The sequence below is a fragment of the Pseudochaenichthys georgianus genome, chromosome 3 (genome assembly GCF_902827115.2).
Source record: "Pseudochaenichthys georgianus chromosome 3, fPseGeo1.2, whole genome shotgun sequence".
NCBI lineage: Eukaryota > Metazoa > Chordata > Actinopteri > Perciformes > Channichthyidae > Pseudochaenichthys > Pseudochaenichthys georgianus.
Window position 1 is genome coordinate 17,415,490 of NC_047505.1, and position 18,847 is coordinate 17,434,336.

Genomic DNA, 18,847 nt, shown 5'->3' on the forward strand with positions numbered 1-18,847 from the left:
TTCAGTCTCGGAGGAGGAGAGAGTGAAATTAGGCTGTATCATTAGGAAAAGCAGGCTGTATCCCCAAAGGGGAAGAGCAGCGAGCTCCGTGCATGCAGCTATTCGCACCATCCCTCCGTCTCTATCTCTTTAAGAGCTGAGAGAAGGAGTGTGTGTTCAGTGTGTGGGGGAGGGGTATTGGCTGGGGTGGAACAGTCCTGTAATGAGCAGATTTTAGAGAGAGAGAGTGAGAGAGAGTGAGGCCGAAAAAACAGGAGGACAGATGACTTGGTGGAATTGGGATACAACAACAATCCAGGTTATGGGCGATCGCTGAAATGGAGAGGACAAAGGGAAAGGGAGAGGAATAATTAATTTTGTTCTGCTGCACATCCTCATCTCCAGGGGAGGCTCATCTTGAGATCACAGTAGAGCAGAGGGGAGGAAGAGGAGATATTCACTCTCCATTATGTCTGTGTGTGTGCGAGGCTGAGGCTGTGTGTGGTTATGTATGTGTGTCTCTGAGCCTTGTTTCCAGGCCATGCTATAAAGCTCCTACTTCTCAGATTATTTTTTTGAATGGCGTACCAGTGCAGCAGCATCCCTGTCCTGTCTGCCTCTCTGTGAGCTGGTGCAGCGGGGCTCGTGTGGATGCTGTAATGTCTGATTGAGCTGAGCCCGGTCACTGCTGCTGCCACCACCGCCGCTCTGTGGGCCTCTGGGACTGCTGGAAAAGCCTAGGCCTCGCTTGTCTGGAGCACCCCGCTGCACCGGCTGAGGCGACGGGGCGGCGAGCTTCCCGGCTGCAAGGCTGTGTGTAGCAGGAAGGTGGAGGAGGAAGTGGAGGAGGAGGATGAGAAGCACTCTGAGCCTGCATGCCCATGGGAAGCAGCATGCACAGCAGCTGCGTTCGTCACTCCAGACCCGTCGCTGAGGCTTAGACTGCTTCTCCATCGTAAGGCGATGCTCTTCGGGGCAACGTCCTGCTGCTTTTAAAGCGACGAGCCGGTGTTTTACATCCTAAACTTACAGGAGAGGGAGAGCCGAGGCCCTCCATGCTACCAGATTCAAGCGAGGCCTCCTCCCTCTTTGCTCCTTCTGAGTAAACCAGGCCCTTGTTTTTTATTTTTCTTGACGTTCTAAGGATTTGCCTAAACCTGTTTCATGCATGTCCACTGGAGGCAGGTTTGACTTTGATGACGGGGGGTCGTACTGCGGGGGGTGGGAGCAGGGTAAGGCCCATGGACGAGGGGTCTGCACGGGGCCCCAGGGTCAGGGCGAGTATGCGGGCGCCTGGAGCCATGGCTTCGAGGTCCTGGGCGTGTACACGTGGCCCAGCGGGAACAACTACCAAGGCACCTGGGCGCAGGGCAAGCGGCATGGCATCGGAGTGGAGAGCAAGGGCCGCTGGGATTACAGAGGGGAGTGGACGCAGGGGTTCAAGGGTCGCTACGGGCAGCTGGAGAGCACGGCGAGTGGGGCTCGGTACGAGGGGACATGGAGCAACGGGTTGCAGGATGGATACGGCACGGAAACATACTCTGATGGAGGTAAGGCTGCTAAAACTAATTTCCTGCTCACATGTAAAAAAGAAATGGTTCAGAGTTCATATACACCTGTGACTTTTCTGGATAAAACACCTGTACTCTTGGACTGATTTCCAGGCTGGAAGTGGAGCGACTAGCTTACTTAGCCTGCTGCTAAATTCCACTGTAACACAACTCCAATGTAGGCTACATAAATAACATGTAGGTCACATCCACATGCATGCATGCATGGATTACTGAGCAGGCCTACAGAGCCCAGGCTCCAGGGTTCAGCGGACCCATATAATGTATGGTGTGCTATAGTATGTAGTTTAACATCAGTGTGACAGTGTGGATCTGCTGTGGCAGGAAGCTAGAAACAGGAGTCAGACAGACTCTTAATTAGCATAGACAACATATTCAGTTTTACATGACATGTATAAAGTTCAGATGTTTCAATCAAAAGCACCTGAAAGTTCATCTACATCTCCAGAATGAAAGAAATTACTACATGCAAAATGACTATAAAGAGAACGTAAAGATATTTACGAGCCAAAAGATACACAAAAGGAATACAAATATATGCACACAAGAACTACCAAGACACACAAAACAACTACAAAGAGACAACTAATTATTAGGAAGGAACACAAAATTACTAAAAAGACACTTAAAAACCTACAAATACACAAAACAACTACTGGAAGACACCAAAGAACTACAATGAGACACAATTCAAGTAGATAAGATGTGACTCCAATTAAGGAGACACAACAGAAAAACAACAAAGCAAGATGAGTTTGAATAGTCATCTTGTAATGGTAAAAATAGATCAAAACAACTACTTAGAGATAGAAAAGAAGACATGACTATAAAGACACACACGACTATAGAAGATGCAAAATAAAAACTTAAAACCCAAGCACATCTCTTTTAGTCTAGGTGTTGCACCCTAGCTTACGAGGGTTTTGGGACCTTCTTCATGGGCTCTAGCCTCATAATCTGGCCATGACCACATGAAAACATGAGGAGGTCTGTGGGACGGACCGGCCTTCATAATCATTTGATTCTTTTGAAACAGGCTATAGATGTTAAAAAAAGATGTGGATTTCTAATATTAGAAATCTCAGCATTTGCTGTGTTTAGTGTTTAGAGACGCACAGATGCTTAAAAACACACCTTCACCCCTCTGCATCACACCCTGTCGCCATGGTAACTCGGAGACAGCAGGTCAGCGTGTCACTAGAGACCAGCTCGAGGCTCCTCTGCTCTCTGATTGGCTCTCAGCCACTGTCAGTACACTTAGTAAAACTAGGCCGCACGGCCCGCCTCCGAGATTCGCTGAAGGACCCGGATAATGAAAGCCAGGTCAATAAGTGATGCAGGTGGAATAAAAACACGGTGTGGGTGTGGGTGTACTGCACTGAAGGTGGAGGTGTTGTTTACCGAGAGGTGGAGGATTCAAGCAAGTGCATTGAGGCTAACATGCAAATGCTACTGTTTAAGTAAGATATTCAAATATCAAACAAAGAGGCTGAGGCGACAAAAGTATTAAAAAAGAAGACTGCGTCACGCGACATATCTGCTTCCCTCTTCCGCTCACGTGGAAGACCGCCGACAGATGAATGTAGCACGCACCAGCTGACACATTTTCCACAACCCAATAAATGTGCAGGTCGCTGTTTCCAAACGCACAATCACTTTAAGTCCTCTTTACTCAGCGAGCCCTTATTAAAAAATGATAATGAAACCATAAAATAGAACACATGCAGACACAGACAATCCAGGGCTGGCTTCAGCACCGCGGACAGCTCCTGGTCTGAACAGCATCACAAATACTTTATACACTTTAAAAAGGAATGTCGATAAATGAGAAAATGTGAATTACTCAAATGATTGTTTACAAGTACTAACTCACAGTATTCACTTACAAACAGTAGATATTCGCTATGTGTTAGCATACTACATCTATACAGCTGACATAGGCCTACTAATGTTAGCATATTGTTTCTACTTTTCATTTTATACTTCTACTAAACTGCATTTCAGAGGGATATATTACCATTTGTACTAAACATTTGATAACTTTAGTGAGTTTGCAGAGTCAAACATATAACTATAGAAAATAATAACCCAGCAGTATATCAAGTCATTAAAAGGAGAATTGTATTAGCTGCAACACTGTGATGAAAACAGTAATGCTTTGTTTTCTCTGGTCTTTTTGTGGCTGCTTAACCGATATCCACAGTTTCACTTCATCATGTGCAGCTAAGCGGCTCCTCTATTTCCTTTATTGCATGGCATTGTGGGAGATTATAGTCTAGCATATACAAACAAGAAACGTTGTATTTATTTGGCATACTGACTGTTTGGACTTTACTTAAATTAAACAAAACTAATATTTAGTATCAAGTTAGGACACAGCATACGGGATGCGACCCAATTCCTGACTTCAGTATAAACTGGACGAATATATAATAATAAAATGAAGGCATCAATTAATTAACATTTAATACTGCTTTATAAGTACCTTAATCTCTTAGTTGATATTGTTTCTATATGTGAAACAACATAAATAACACAAGCAGCTGGGCTTTAGCCAAACTGCCAACATTAACTTCGCTCAAAAACGGATGGATTCTTGTGTGTGCTATTGATGGATACTATTTTCCCAGAATGCAATGCACAAAGGAAAGAAATGTGTATGGCGTTAAAACATAGTAACAGAAAGCTTATGAAATTTGATTACAACAACTGCAGTATGTTTTTTAAATACTTACAATACTTATTGTTTATTATTATTGTTCATCGTAATCTTTTATATCTCTAATTATTTCAGTGCCATGAACAGCTCCAGTCCCCGCCACAAACCACACAGTATCTGATATGAAAATCACTCAAATCATAGTTTAAGTTTGAGCTGAAACAAGTGGTAAATTAACAAATAAGTTAATCTAAAATAAAAATGTATCTGCAACTATGACAATCAATGAATCGTTAGAGTAACTTTTCAAACAAATCCAATAAAGTGTTTCTCAAAGCTGGGAATCTTTTGCTAGTCCTGTTTTATATCTCTGTACACTGAATATGTTTGAATATAGGACTTAGAAACTAAGCATTTCATTGATTTATTGAGAACATAATCGTTAGACACAGCCCTAGATTCAGTCTGTGCACGATTTCCTGAGGCTCAGCACAGGTTGGATAAAGACAGTGTAGACAGCTGTTCAAATACCTTTCATGGCATACAACTCTTTGTCAGCAGGGGCTGCTGCTGTCGGGCGCTCCTGTAAATGAAACTGACGTGTTGCACAGGAGACAGTAGAGTGTCCTGCCCAGTAATATGAACATGTGGATCCTCTTGACCTCTGACCCTCTCAGGGACTTGAGGAGAGGATGCTGTAATTGTGTTCTTTCCCCACAGCAGACCTGATCTTTGTTTGACTTTATCTGGGTACCTTCGTCCAGGAGGTCTGGGTGTCATTGGCAGTTTATGAGATGTTTATAATTGTGTTTATGTTTATTTGTGAGGAGACTGGAGAAGGACATTATTTAGAAATGTGTGTAGATCAAAAGGTTTTATTGTATATTTTGATCATTTTCAGAAGTTTGGAAGAAATTCACAAGGAAGATTTCATCCCAACTCTCTACTCTTGTGTTGTGTAAATAGCAGAATTCGTCCACCATTCACACATCACACACACAGGCATCCCTTGTCCCTGTTGTAGTATGTTGGTTAGTCTCTGCAATCTGCCAAATCTTAAGAAGCTCAGGGACAAAGATTTCCGATTCACTGGGTAAAAATTGGCACTGGCATTTCCAGGTTTTTCAAAAGTGCGTATGTGCTTTCCTGCAGTGTAGGACATGCTATATATCTGGTGTTTTTCTGGGTGTTTTGGAAGCTTAAAGGTGGGGTAGGTAATTTTGGAGAAACCAGCTCGAGTGTGCTAGAATTTGAAAATACACAGCCGGAAAAAATCTGCCACTTTCTTACAGAGAGAGCCCCTCCTCCAACACACACGAACGCGCACTTGACCAATGAGGGCACGAGATAAGTGTGTGCACAGATGGAAGGCTGACAGGCAGGTAGGCCATCCAGTTACTTTAGCCGGGCTGGCTCAGATGATTGGTCGTGCTTTTTACAGCACTACGGCTTCCACAGATGAACATTTTTTGATGGATTTGTTGTCAAAGCACTTAAGATATGCATTGCTATCGGGATGTTTAGAGCATTCCATGGAATATAACAAAAGGTGTATCTCGAGCCGGTTTCTCAAACTTACCTACCCCACCTTTAAATGTGGTGCTAACATGTCTCAGTTTGTCAGTGAAATATTTCAAAGGTTTTATCCCTGGTGCCGGTAGCAACAACATAAACCTTCAAACAAATGAAGGATAAACGCAAAATAATTATAACTTGTCCAAATGCTTTTTCTTTACACTGGAATATACGTGGCATAGCAAATACTCATCGATAACACGTTGGAAAGTCCACATCAGGGGAGTTGCCCATTTCTGTCTCACTTTAGTTCTCCTTCGCCAAGCTAGCAGCAAGTTGGTCTGTCTTTCGGTCCACAACTTTGGTTCGGACTGAACAATCTCTACAACTACCAAATGTATTTCCATGAATGGGTGTAAAAACAATAGCCAGAGAAAGAATGCTGCTGACATGACTGCTGGTGATCTACTCATTCAGTTTGACACCTTTGCATTTAGTGAAATGTCTTTACAGCAGTTGGATGGATTATCATTACATTTTGTACGGACATTCAGGAGCAAGGTTTGTTTTGCAGGTATTTAATTGTAAATATATATATTGTAAATATTGAACCAATGTATGTTTTTCACTGACAATTGCACAAGATGTTATCCCCAGGGGAACACGAATGCCTGAACCACATTTCATTGCAATACATGTTGACACGTCTCGCTGGAAATGACAAATGTCAACCTCATGGTGGTGTAATAATTAAAAAAAATGGAGAATCACTGAAGTAAGAATGATTAATCCTCTGGCTACCATGAATATCTATACAAGTTTCAGTCCATCAAATAGCTGTCAAATTAAAGAGTTTTGTGCTAATATTTGATGGGTTACAGATCAGATATATAATAGTTACCCTGTTTCAAACTTCGGTTTGACATTACCTTCACTCCTTCTGATTTCCATGGGGTGTCAATCGTTAGAGACCAACGTATGCTCCTGAATCGAATGGCTTGTTTAGTAAACATTCATGCAAATCACTACCAACTGGTTTTGCCAAGGTTTAATGATTGGGGTTGCCTGGGTTGAGGGCTGTGTTCATTGGCTCAAACGCTTGTCAACGAGCCACTCAACTCAATGGTAACCCTAACCCTTCTGGGAAACATGGATTTGAGTTTCTTGCCAATAGTTGTGGAGAAATGTCAGTTTGGACCAAAGTGTAGATCAAAACTGACTGTCACTGTGTCTGCTTGTATTTCAGGAACCTACCAAGGCCAGTGGCTGGCCGGGATGCGTCATGGCTATGGCGTGCGGCAGAGTGTGCCGTACGGCATGGCGGCTGTCATCCTTTTCCCTCTGCGAACATCCATAAACTCCCTCCGCTCCGAGCACAGCCACGGCCCCCCGGCTGTGCTGGAGGACGGCAATGCCACCACGCCAACAGATGGGGTGGTGGCCGGCCTGGCAGGGAGCCCCGTGGGCCGAGGGGGGTTTGCTCTGATGGCTCCGAGTGAAGCTGAGCGCCAGAGGAAGAGGAAAGGCCGCTTCCGTCAGTCCATCCTGAGTGGACTAAAGCTGCGACGCTCAGAGTCCAAAAGCTCGCTGGCAAGTCAGCTCAGCAAACAGAGCTCCTTCTGCAGCGAGGCTGGCATGAGCACCGTCAGCTCTGCTGCATCGGACATCCACTCTAACGCCAGTGAGAGTGAACAAGGAGCCCCTGTGGACGCCACTGTCACTGAAATGTATGCTGGCGAGTGGCGGAGCGACCAGAGGGCCGGCTGGGGCGTGAGCCGGCGCTCAGACGGCCTGCATTATGAGGGGGAATGGGCGGGAAACAAGAGGCATGGGTACGGATGCACCACCTTCCCGGATGGTACCAAAGAGGAAGGGAAGTATAAGCAGAACACGTTGGTGAGCGGAAAACGCAAGAACCTGATCCCACTGAGGGCCAGTAAGATCAGAGAGAAGGTGGACCGGGCTGTGGAGGCTGCGGAGAAGGCTGCGGACATCTCGAAGCAGAAAGCAGAGATCGCCATGTCAAGGTAACGTGGTGGTGGAAGAAGTATTCAGAGGCTTTGCTTAGGTGAAAGTAGCTAACACTGTAATCAAGATCAAAGTATGTGAAATGTCCATAAATCATGACATGGTTACTCAAGATTATCCACAGACCTTGATGTGAGCAGATTCATGTAGAAACAATTGACTTTTTCATGTATCAAAGCTTAAACAGAAGTCCACATTTACTTTTTGTACTACTTTGTTTAATAAAACTTCTAACAACAAGGTGTTTATATTATCTTGAGTATATTGCTGTTAATTTTTTCAAATGTCTTTTACAGCACCACCTTGTATTTTACAACCCTTCTGAGCAGAACAAAATACAATCAGGTCAAATGTTAATTTGAAAACTAACACTTTTAAATTTGATGTTGTGGAGTTCAATATTTGCCTCTGAGATGTAGTAAAATAGAGGAATAAAGTTGCATAAATTGTGAAAACTGATACTATTCAAATACCTTAAAGTTGTACAGAACATGAATCAAATATACTTTAGATTCCACCTCTGTTTTCAGCAACACATGTGGGAGATGGGCACCAAATATGGATTTGTTTCTGTACCAAAATGATAAACAAATGTAAACAGAATATGTAAAAACAGATTAAGAGGATGTGACTTAAAAAATAGTCAGGTGCTTATTTAAAGCAGAGGGAATATTTGGCATAAACAAGTCTAAAAAAAGAAACTCAGAGTGGATAATAAGCATTATAGCTGCAGCCTGTTTGATGGCAGTGTTTCTACCTGTGTGTTCAGGATGAGCCACGCTCGTGGGAAGGCAGAGGCGGCGGAAGGAGTGGCGCAGAAGGCCATGGAAGAGTGTCGACTGGCCCGGATCGCTGCCAAAGAGCTCTCTCCCTCTTTTCACATCTATGGGAACGGTGAGTGGACCACACAGAAGAGTGTCCAGTTTGAAGCTAATGTGCGCCTTCACACATGCTGCTCTATTTCATTTAGGTGTCTGAAGTGCAGAATGACATGTAACATTTTATCAGACAAATGTATATGTATTATTTATTTATTTATATATATATATATAATTTTATATTACCACTAGTTCTTATGTAAAATATATAATAATAATAATAATAATAATAACATTATGTTTTATTATGTTTGTGCATCTTAGATTTTTTGATACATTGTATTCAAAATTATACAGTATTATTTTTTCTTTTGGATTTTCTCCCATCCTTTAAGTTGTATTGCCAGATTTCCCCCCCCCCCCCCCAAGAGACCAGGTTTGTAACAATTAGTCATAAATCGTGACTAAATAGTTTTTTTTCAAGTGTGTTCACTTAGTTAATCCCCTCTAAGCCAACAGTGACTGCCAGCACCAGATCCAGTTTGTATGCAGCTTTTCTCTCTTTTTGCTACCCTGCATGCTAATAACACTCACAAACACCAGCACAACACACTCACACCATACACACTGATGGACTTGGCGTGGATTGGTGCCAAATCACTTCACTGGTGTTATTCTCCAACTGTTTTCGCAGGGCTCGAATGTCAGAGGCCCAAGCACCAGGACGCCAAGGACAAAGATCATGAGGTGATCTCCACGGGAACAGACAGTCCGGAGCTGTGTACGCCGGACACCACGCCGCCTGTAATAACACCTGATCTCAGCCCCGTGCTGAGCGTGCCCACCTCGCCCCCCCACAGCCCTGGCAAACACGCCCATCGCCCCAGAAATGCTTGCTTTATGCGCCAGAGCGCCGTGGACGATCAGGGCAGGGCTGAGATCCAGGTGCTGGTGGAGGGGCGGGGCATGGATCTGCCAAGGGGCGGGGCTAACAATTGGACTGATGACATGTATCCAGATCGTGGAGGCAGCAGCCGCTCCACCACACCCTCCCTCCTGGAGGAGCAGGAGGGCCAAATCAACGGCCATGAGCAAGCCCCAATGTCCAACCACAAACCGCGGGAGAAATCCAATCACAAGTCCCGGGAGCATGCCTCCTCCTACAGAGCGTGGGAGCACTCCAACCAAAAGCCCTCCAAGCAAGCCTCTTCCAATCACAAGTCGAGGGAGTACTCGTCGTCCAATCATAAAACATGGGATCATTCTTCCACCAATCACAAGGCCTGCGAGCATGCCTCTTCCAACTACAAGCCGCAGGTGCACATTTTATCCAATCACAAGGCCTTGGAACATAACATTTCCAATCACAAGACTTCTGAGCATGCTTCTTCCAATCACAAGTCCCAAGATTATATCTCCTCAAATCACAATGCAAAGGACCACGTCTCTTCTAGTTACAACCCTCGAGAGCATGTCTACTCCAACCACCATCCAAAGCAGCACAACCCTTCCAACCACAAGCTTAGCGAGCATGCTGTAATCGACCAAAGGCTAGATGGCCTCACCGGGGGCTGGACTGCTGAAAGCACCCTTAGGTGGAGCCCGGCCCACTCGCGCCTTACAGAACAGGACGAGGAGAGGATCAATGACTATACCGTTGACATGAGGCTCCAGTGCCCGGACTCGCAGAAGTCTCGGGTGCTGGAAGCAGAGTCCCCGGCCTCAAAACACAACAGGTTGCGTTCCCGGGGCCTTCGGCCGGTCAGAGAGGGATCCATGGACTCTGTACAGATGCTGGACAACCTGAATGTGGGGGCAGAGCTGGAGGAGTGGCCGCTGCACAGGGACCTCACCCTCTCCCCACCCCTCAAGTCTCAGCCCATCACTCTGGAGCAGGAAGGAGAGCACCTCACCCTCAAATCAAACTCAGTGAGTCATCACAATCAAAGTTTAGCTTTGAATCATTATTAATAAATAACTCGACAAATGCTGATGGAGCAAATAATTATGTATTTCATAAATATATAACTTTTCCTTTAGAACAATTACATTTTTGTGCATTCATAAAAAAAATGTGAGTAATGCAACAGTCAGTACTTAATAACATCCAGGCACCATTTGTTCTATTCTTGCTAAGAATAGACAATATAAATTGTGACATTTCTTTATTCATTATTAGTTATGCTTATAGCCACAATGTGTATGATTTGAACATTTTGATTTCAGAATCAATTTTGTTGAATTCATCGACTTTGACGTAATATTTTTTTGTTCACACAAACATGTTGAGTTTGTTAGAATCAAGAGAGACTTCTTGTCCATAGCAATGGTGGCTGAGGCTCATGGGCATAGGTCGAATTTAGAGCTGTTTTTCCAAAGCCCCCATGAAGTGCGGCGGTTTTTTAACCATTTAATTTAAACGGCGGTTTTGGTTGCAAAAACGGTGTCATTTTCTGTTTTTTTTAATTCATGCAACTAAACTCTTTCTTCTTTTCTCCCCTCTTGTCTTTTAGGGCTCCAGCTCTATTCTGGTGGTTATGGTCATTTTACTCAATATTGGAGTAGCCATTCTTTTCATTCACTTCTTTATTTAAGCTTATACAGGTATGATCTACTAAGACTTATTGATAACTACGGTATATTATATTATTACTTGCTGAGATGGACATGCTGCCTATTCGACTGGAGCCCGCAGCCCGAGTGACGGACACAGCAGAGCCTTTCTATTGTTGCTTCCGGTCTTTTCACCTCTGTTGAAGCCCGTTTCAGTTCCTCTGAAAGCACCGTTACTTTTCGAATGCTTATTTTGAGCTTGCAACCATAGAAAAAGAAAGTAAGAAAGTTTATTTAGAAAAAAGGAAGAGTGCAGCTTTAAACTAGCGTGGTGTATTGGGACACACATGCACGGATGTCCATCAGCTCCTGCTACATGGACTGGAGATGGCACAGGCAGTTTTGCCCATTTTTCCATGACTCTAGACAAGAATATAGCAACCCTTGTTTCCTAGGTTATCATGAGAAACATGCTAACCAAAAGCATGAAACACACATCATCCTAAACCCCACAGACAATTACCCCTTTTGCCTTTAAACCCTTTCCCCTTTTGGCCCCCATCCACCAGTCTCTACCCCTTATTCGCACTATGCGCTACATACAGAACTATGCTGCAAGAGTAGATCCATTTTAAAGGGCTCCGTCATTCTTCTTTTCCTTTTTCCACTACGAACTGCACACACAACCATTGCATGAGGCTGTGTGGGGTTTTAAAAGTGCATTTTATATCCCTTTAACATCACTGTTCTGTCCTCATTCGTATGCACTCCATCACGTATGGCGGCAGATTTGGAAAGTCAGCCGCCAACGCCACCTTGCGTCCAATCAAAAGTACAGAATCTGACCGAACCAGATTCATCAGCGACCAACACACTCCAAGACCCAAGAGTCTAAACTTCGAGGAACTTCCTGAATTTATTGTTAAGTGAAACATATTCGCACGCAAAAGAAAAACACAACACATACACATTAAACTGCTGACATACTGAGGAGGGCTCAGGCCCTTTGTACAGCCTTGAGACTGTTATGTTATAACCACTAATTCTACTATATATGTGTATGTGTCATTATTATTCAAGTTTGTTACTTTTTTGCAGTTTGCAAGACAGAGAGAATGCTGAGTGCCTCGTATTTATTCATTTCCGTCTCAAATTAATTTGAAAAGAAAAACCCCGACCCGAGATAATTAAACACCCAGGCTAAGAGGAGACGAAGAACTTCAACATTAAAAAAAGGTGACCCCCACCAAACCCCCTTTCCTGCCCAACACACACTCACACACACACACAAACACAAAATCTCCCTTTCACCCTGAAATGGCATGCACTGTTTTGTCTCTCCCAGTCCGCCTTTTCGGACCACTCAAAAGGGAAAATGGGGTTTCTACGGTGTCATTTCCAGACACTCTTTGGGCCGGATGAGATTTTTTTTCAGCATGTTTGTTCAGCCTGCTCAATCTGGTGTCGGTTTGTGAGTTTCTCCCTCTCGTCTCTTTTAATCCAGCAACACAAGGCTACACGAGACAAGGAGAGCAGTGTAAAATAAACGCTAGCTTTTAAACTCTCAGTGGATTACCGAAACGTCCCGAGTTTATGAATGATATAAAAAGAAACTCTCTGCTACTGTATGTTTTATACTTCGCACCCAGTGGCATCATCATGTTGTGACATCATTGCATGCCCGAGCATGCTCTTTCTTACTCTTTGGTTTATGAGGTTGTTTCGAAGTTAATGTGGAGAAAATAATGAAATGTTTGAAATTAACAAGTTTGGTGTGGTTTATTCCTGCTCTCTCAACTACTCAATAAATTGCTTCCGTTTTATATAGGTGGGAAAAATCATAACAAGTGAAACCGACATTCTGGTCAATGTGGTTATTTTATATATAAACTGTTTTTCAATAGATTTCTCAGAAAGCGTATTGTGAAGCTGACCGTTGAGCAAGACCAAGCAAGGAGGCAGAGGCAGAATGTCCAAAATACAACCCGGTGTGGGCATTTATTACTCACAAACATATGACACAGCCTCAATCTACTGTTCACGTGAGCACAGTCACCAGCCACAAGGATCTCACACACCTCTCAACAAAACAGGAAACACAGAGCCTAAATACCCACACTAATTAACCCAACAAGACACAGGTGAGGGGGGAGCAATTAGACACAGGTGAGGGGGGAGGAGACAACACAGGGCACCAGGTGAACACAATCAGGAGCAACAGACAAAAGGGGTTTGGGGGACACCCCCAAGCCCAACCACATGTGAAATGTTACAAGGCCCTGAAGCAGTCAGTCCACAGTGACGAGGTTAACTTCGTCACACGTATATATAGCATCATATATAAATATAAATATAAAACATCACATGCACTGTGGGAGAGGATTTTATCCATGATAACAAATTACATGTCTAAAGGCAACATTCAGAAGATTTAGTGATGAATACCACTGTTATTCAAGGTTACTGCAGGTAAGGAAAGCACACATTTTATTGTTGTAGTATGTCCTTTTAAAGGAATAGTTCAACATGTATGTTATACTGCTGGTTATACAAAGATGGGTGCGTACCCACTAGGTAGGTATATTAAACAACTATCTGGACAGCTAGTTTTCTGCAGTAAGAGAAACATATTGTTTGCTGTGATGACATTGAATGGTAAAGTCAACCCTATGGGCTTAGACAAACACTCTATTTATTACATGTATCATCTGCTACTGAAATATGTCCAAAGGCTGTAAGCATTATAGTTGTGATGAGTCCACTGAACTGAAATAAATCTGTTCACATTAATACTCGTACATTAATGTATATATTGTAATATATATTATAATAAAAGCTATGATTATTGAATTTGGAAACAACATTAAAGACGCCAATAATTATATACATACAATACCATACATCAAGTCAAAATAAACTAAAACCTGTATGTGTAGCTATAACCAGGGAGTTTAACTTGAGCCCTGAAACATATGTAATCTCTGATGAATCAAGCATTACTAATCGTAACTATTTCAATTAATCTATATTGTATTAGCAAAAAAAAATGTTCTATCTCCCTCGATAAACTTTTACAATGCCTTTTTATATGAACATACAAGCATTACTGATGTGACGGTTGTATATCAAAAATATATAAGATCAGCTAAATGTTCTTAACCTGTTAGGCCCCAAGCCTGTTTTTCAGGTTTCAGGCTCGAAAATGACATTCCCAGAACAAATGACCATATCTTCCCTTCTAAAAGGGTTAAATTAATAATCTTTTTTCTCAAAGTAATGATAAACCTGTGAGTTGGATGTAGAAAAGTCAGAATCAATATAGATGTTTTTATTTTAAAGAAAATTCAGATTGAACATGGTAAAAAAACTGTAAATTATAGTGTCCGTCCAAAAGATATGTTGTACTTATAGGGAAAACTACCCTTGGATGATGGGTAGTAGACTAAAAGCTTTAGGAATCCAAATTACAGCATATAATAAGTACCCTGTATCAAGATTGATGCAAAATAAGTGATATTTGACCTTTTTAGACAAATTTAGCAAAATAAAACTCTTCTGGGGCCATTTGGGTGGATTTTCCATATCTCTGGCCCCCCTTCTTCGATTTTGACATGTGACATCTCTTTCTGACCGTTAGAGCCAATAGAATGCAAGGGAAATCGTCCCGCACACACTCATGTTAAAAAAAGGTAGCGTCTCTGCTTGCAGCAGAGGGGAGAAATATCGCTGCTCTCATATCAAGCAACGGAAAAACTGTTTTATTGCTTATGGATTATCAGAACATTTCAAAGGGGATGCAGTCACATTGGATTAACCTATGGATTAACTACACAATCGTTTTTATCGTTGTAATGCCATTGAAGACCAGTTTAGACCAGACAAAGACGAAGGTAAACCATGTTAGCGTTGTGGGCTACCTAGCGCCACTTGTTTTGATGTACGTTTTTGTTGATAACGTCGCGAGTTTGTATCTTTCAGTGTTGAGGTGGTCACCGTTAGATTCTGTGTCTCCTTGCGATCTTAAACGATGTGTTGGATGTGCACCTAGGATAAGTAATAAGGGAGCTAGGAGTGATTATCTGGTATCTGGTATAACACATTAATAGGTTATTAAATATTAAGATCCCCTGAGACAGTGTAGTGAAAAAAAAACTAAAGTACCCGCCGGCGGGGACCTTGGGGCTTAACAGTATGGAAGGTCAGGTTACCTATTATCCAAAATATACTCACCCTTCTGTGAGTGATACAATATAGTGTATATTATAATAATAGACTATTATCACTGACTGAATTTTAATATTGCAGCAATTCTAAATAATGAACTAGGTGATTAAATTAACTGAAAAAAACAATGATATACCATTTTCCCAATATAGGTTTTTTTAATCTGAATGCAAAGGATTGGGTTATTAAAGCTGAAGAATTAATCAAAAAGTAAATAGTGTACCTCTCAAAATAAGTGGAGTAGAACTAGGGTAACAGTCCCTCACAATTTCAGGCTTAATTATTGATTTACATCAAACTAAAGTAAAACGGCCCACCTTCATTGGCAAATTAAGTTGAAACCTAAAATGCAAGATTTCTGCGCCTATTTAACCATCAGTGTGTGAAGACTTTCATGGCTAAAATAAACGGCTGAATAAGAGCAATAGCTCTTGGAACTCCAATAATATGAGGTGTGTGAAAACCTTTTTTAAACTCAAGTAGCCTTAAAATAAAACTAATATTTAAAATGATGTTAAGTGTCAGCGGAAAGTTTGAAAATCAAAAACACAAACACATTATGGCCTGTGAACAATATTATGTTATATTATAATTTAAGGATATTATCATTGATTCATTCATGTGTACGCAGAAGAAAGTTTAACGCTGTAGCTGATGGAAGCATTTTTCTTTTGTTTTGGGTAGTTTCATTGATTTAAAGGTGGGGTAGGTAAGTTTCAGAAACCGGCTCGAGATACACTTTTTGTTATATTCCATGGAATGCTCTTAACATCCCGATAGCATTGAATATCTTAAGTGCTTTGACAAAAAATCCATAAAAAAAATTCATCTGTAGAAGCCGTAATACTGTAAAAAGTACAACCAATCGATTGGATGGCCTACCTGCCTGTCAGCCTTCCATCGGGGCACAAACTTATCTTGTGCCCTCATTGGTCATGTTCGTGTGTGTTGGAGGAGGGGCTCTATAAGGAAGTGGCAGACTTTATCCGGTTGTGTATTTTCAAATTCTAGCGATCTCGAGCCGGTTTTTCAAACTTACCTACCCCACCTTTAATAAAATATATTTAAATAATGGCACGATGGCACAAGAAATACGAGGTTTGTGAGTGCTCTCCTGTACTGAGATGACTGAATCAACTTAAAATAATACAATAAAACTGCTTTTTTCCATTGTTATGGCAATGGGATATATCAAGTTGCAGTTTTATATGGACAATACCAGAGGTGGGGGAAGTACTCCGATCTTGTACTTGAGTAAAAGTAGTAGAATTTGGAAACAATATTAAAGACACCAAGAATTATATACATACAATACCATACATCAAGTCAAAATAAACTAAATTAAAACCTGTATGTGTAGCTATAGCCAGGGAGTTTAACTTGAGCGCTGAAACAAATGAAATCTCTGATTAATCCAGCATTACTAATCGTAACTATTTAAATTCATTTATATTGCATTAGCAACACTTTTTTTTCTATCTCCTTTGATGACCTTTTAAAATGCCATATGAACATATAAGGCACTTTTACTCAAGTAAAAGTACCCAAGTATTTGCATCACAATATACTTTAAGTACCACAAGTAAAAGTTCTCATTCTGCAGATTAGTCCATTTCAGAATAATATATATGATATGTTTTATAATGATTGATCATTAAAGTGTTCTCAAAGCTGGTAAAGGTGCAGCTGGTTTGAATGACTTTGTATACTGCAGGGTAGCTTGTGAATTTACTCCAGGTGGAACTAAAGTCTGATTTAACACTTGATTATATTTCACATCATTCATCAAAATCTGTAAATTAACTAAAGTAAATAAGTGTTGTGGAGTACCACTTACTTCTGAATTATAGTGGAGTAGAAATACAAAGTAGCATAAAATGGAAATACTCTAGTAAAGTACAAGTATCTCAAAATTGTACTTAAGTACAGTACTTGAGTAACTTAGTTCTGTACAATACTTTAAAGACAATTTTCGCAGTAGAATCACATCAACTTTGGCTGTGGTCTAGACTCATCCGCTTAAACAGTGTTAAAATAGTAATTCAGGTATATTTTGGTGAGTGAAATACCATTATTTAAAATGCCACTTTACACTGCCTGATGCCTTCACGAGTAAGCTGAATTTAGTTTAATTGAATGCTGTTACTGGTGCAAGTATTTTTTTAATAGGCCTACTGTTTGGTAGTTTAATTTAGTAAAAAAATATTATTTTTTTTCATTACATGTTAATATAATTAAAGTTAAACTTTTACAACAAGGTGTGTGTAGACTAACACAGCAAACACACACTATATTTTGTAAGGAGAAGAATAGCTCTTAATGTTACTATAAGGGCTGATATTACGCATTCAATGTATTTAAGGCTATACTTACTACTGTTAAAGTTGTTTAAGGGATTGTTATGGAACAAGTATCTGAAAATCGGTGAGGACGACAGTTGTGAGTTTACAGTGTTTACGTTGCTTGAAGAAGAGACACACTCCCCCCTACAGTCAGATTGTAGAATTACAATTGCTAAAATCTTTTCGGCTCGTATTGTGTTTATGTGGATGCCCTTGAAGCTAACTCAAAAAGCAGGAAATCGCCACCCAGGGCTGTTTTGGGGACTCCCGAGTGTACCTCCAGGATGAAGCGGCTGTAGAAGCAGCAGATCGGCGGCGACAGCTCACTGCGTGGCGGCTTCCGGTGTCCGTCCGTCTGCAGGAGGATGGCGTCCGGCTTCAACCGCATCCCCTCCACCGCCGGTCTTCCGAGTCCGAAATATACCGAAGGTTGTCGACTTCAGGCTAGAGACGGCAGTGAAAAGCATTGATAAGTGGATCCAGTAAGGTATGTTTTTTATTTTAGATTGCAAATGTTGTTATTTGCAGATGTGCGAGGCTCCTCTAGAGGAGGTGAATTTCCCCCCGCAGCTCCGGGGAGGCCTAGTCTGATTTGGGGTCCGTTTACAGCGGAGCTTCGTATCGACCGGTTATTGTGGCCTTTCAGAAAGCGGCAATCGAAGCGACGGTAGCTCACAAGCCTCTTCGCTTCTGTCGCCTTTCCTTTTTGTGCTTTTGTTATTGTGTGATACTGATATTGGGACGATAATACTGAGCAATGTTTTGTTTATTAATGTGTGAAATAGCGGATAATAATCTCGGAGGAAGTCCAGTTAGCTGGAGCTAGCGGTTAGCTGTTAGCGTCGCTGCCGAAGCTGACAGGCTAACGTCGGGTAGCTACATCCTGGAACAGAAACCAAACCATTAAATAAACCGGCAGAAAAAGAAAACAATTCCCGAGATAAGAAATATAGATATGATTAAGACATTTGTATTGCGTAGCAAACGTTTTAAATACACATTACACTGAAAAAGGGGACTATTGCGTGCCTGATTGGTATTTCAGGAAATAGACCGAGCCCAATTCAGGTTAAACGTTATTCTCTAATATTTCCGTTTATAGAAAGTGCGTGAGCTCTCTACACGACACCATACGGTCTGTCTTACTGATACAAATGT

General features: G+C 41.7%; 1 protein-coding gene across 1 annotated transcript; it reads left to right on the top strand.

The window, feature by feature from the left end:
• The first annotated feature begins 209 nt into the window (after positions 1 to 209).
• Positions 210 to 17,995, top strand: jph3a (junctophilin 3a). Its single transcript, XM_034102536.2, has 6 exons — positions 210 to 1,529; positions 6,971 to 7,751; positions 8,522 to 8,646; positions 9,265 to 10,499; positions 11,084 to 13,592; positions 17,909 to 17,995. The coding sequence occupies exons 1-5, from the start codon at positions 1,148 to 1,150 to the stop codon at positions 11,162 to 11,164; spliced, it is 2,604 nt and encodes an 867-aa protein (XP_033958427.1). The 5' UTR covers positions 210 to 1,147; the 3' UTR covers positions 11,165 to 13,592; positions 17,909 to 17,995.
• The last annotated feature ends 852 nt before the right edge of the window (positions 17,996 to 18,847 follow it).

Excerpts from the sequence above, each read along its gene's own strand:
- jph3a (XM_034102536.2), top strand. The coding sequence starts at position 1,148 with ATGTCCACTGGAGGCAGGTTTGACTTTGATGACGGGGGGTCGTACTGC. Across the intron at positions 8,647-9,264 it reads TTTTCACATCTATGGGAACG|GGCTCGAATGTCAGAGGCCC; the intron begins GTGAGTGGACCA and ends CTGTTTTCGCAG. Across the intron at positions 10,500-11,083 it reads TCACCCTCAAATCAAACTCA|GGCTCCAGCTCTATTCTGGT; the intron begins GTGAGTCATCAC and ends CTTGTCTTTTAG.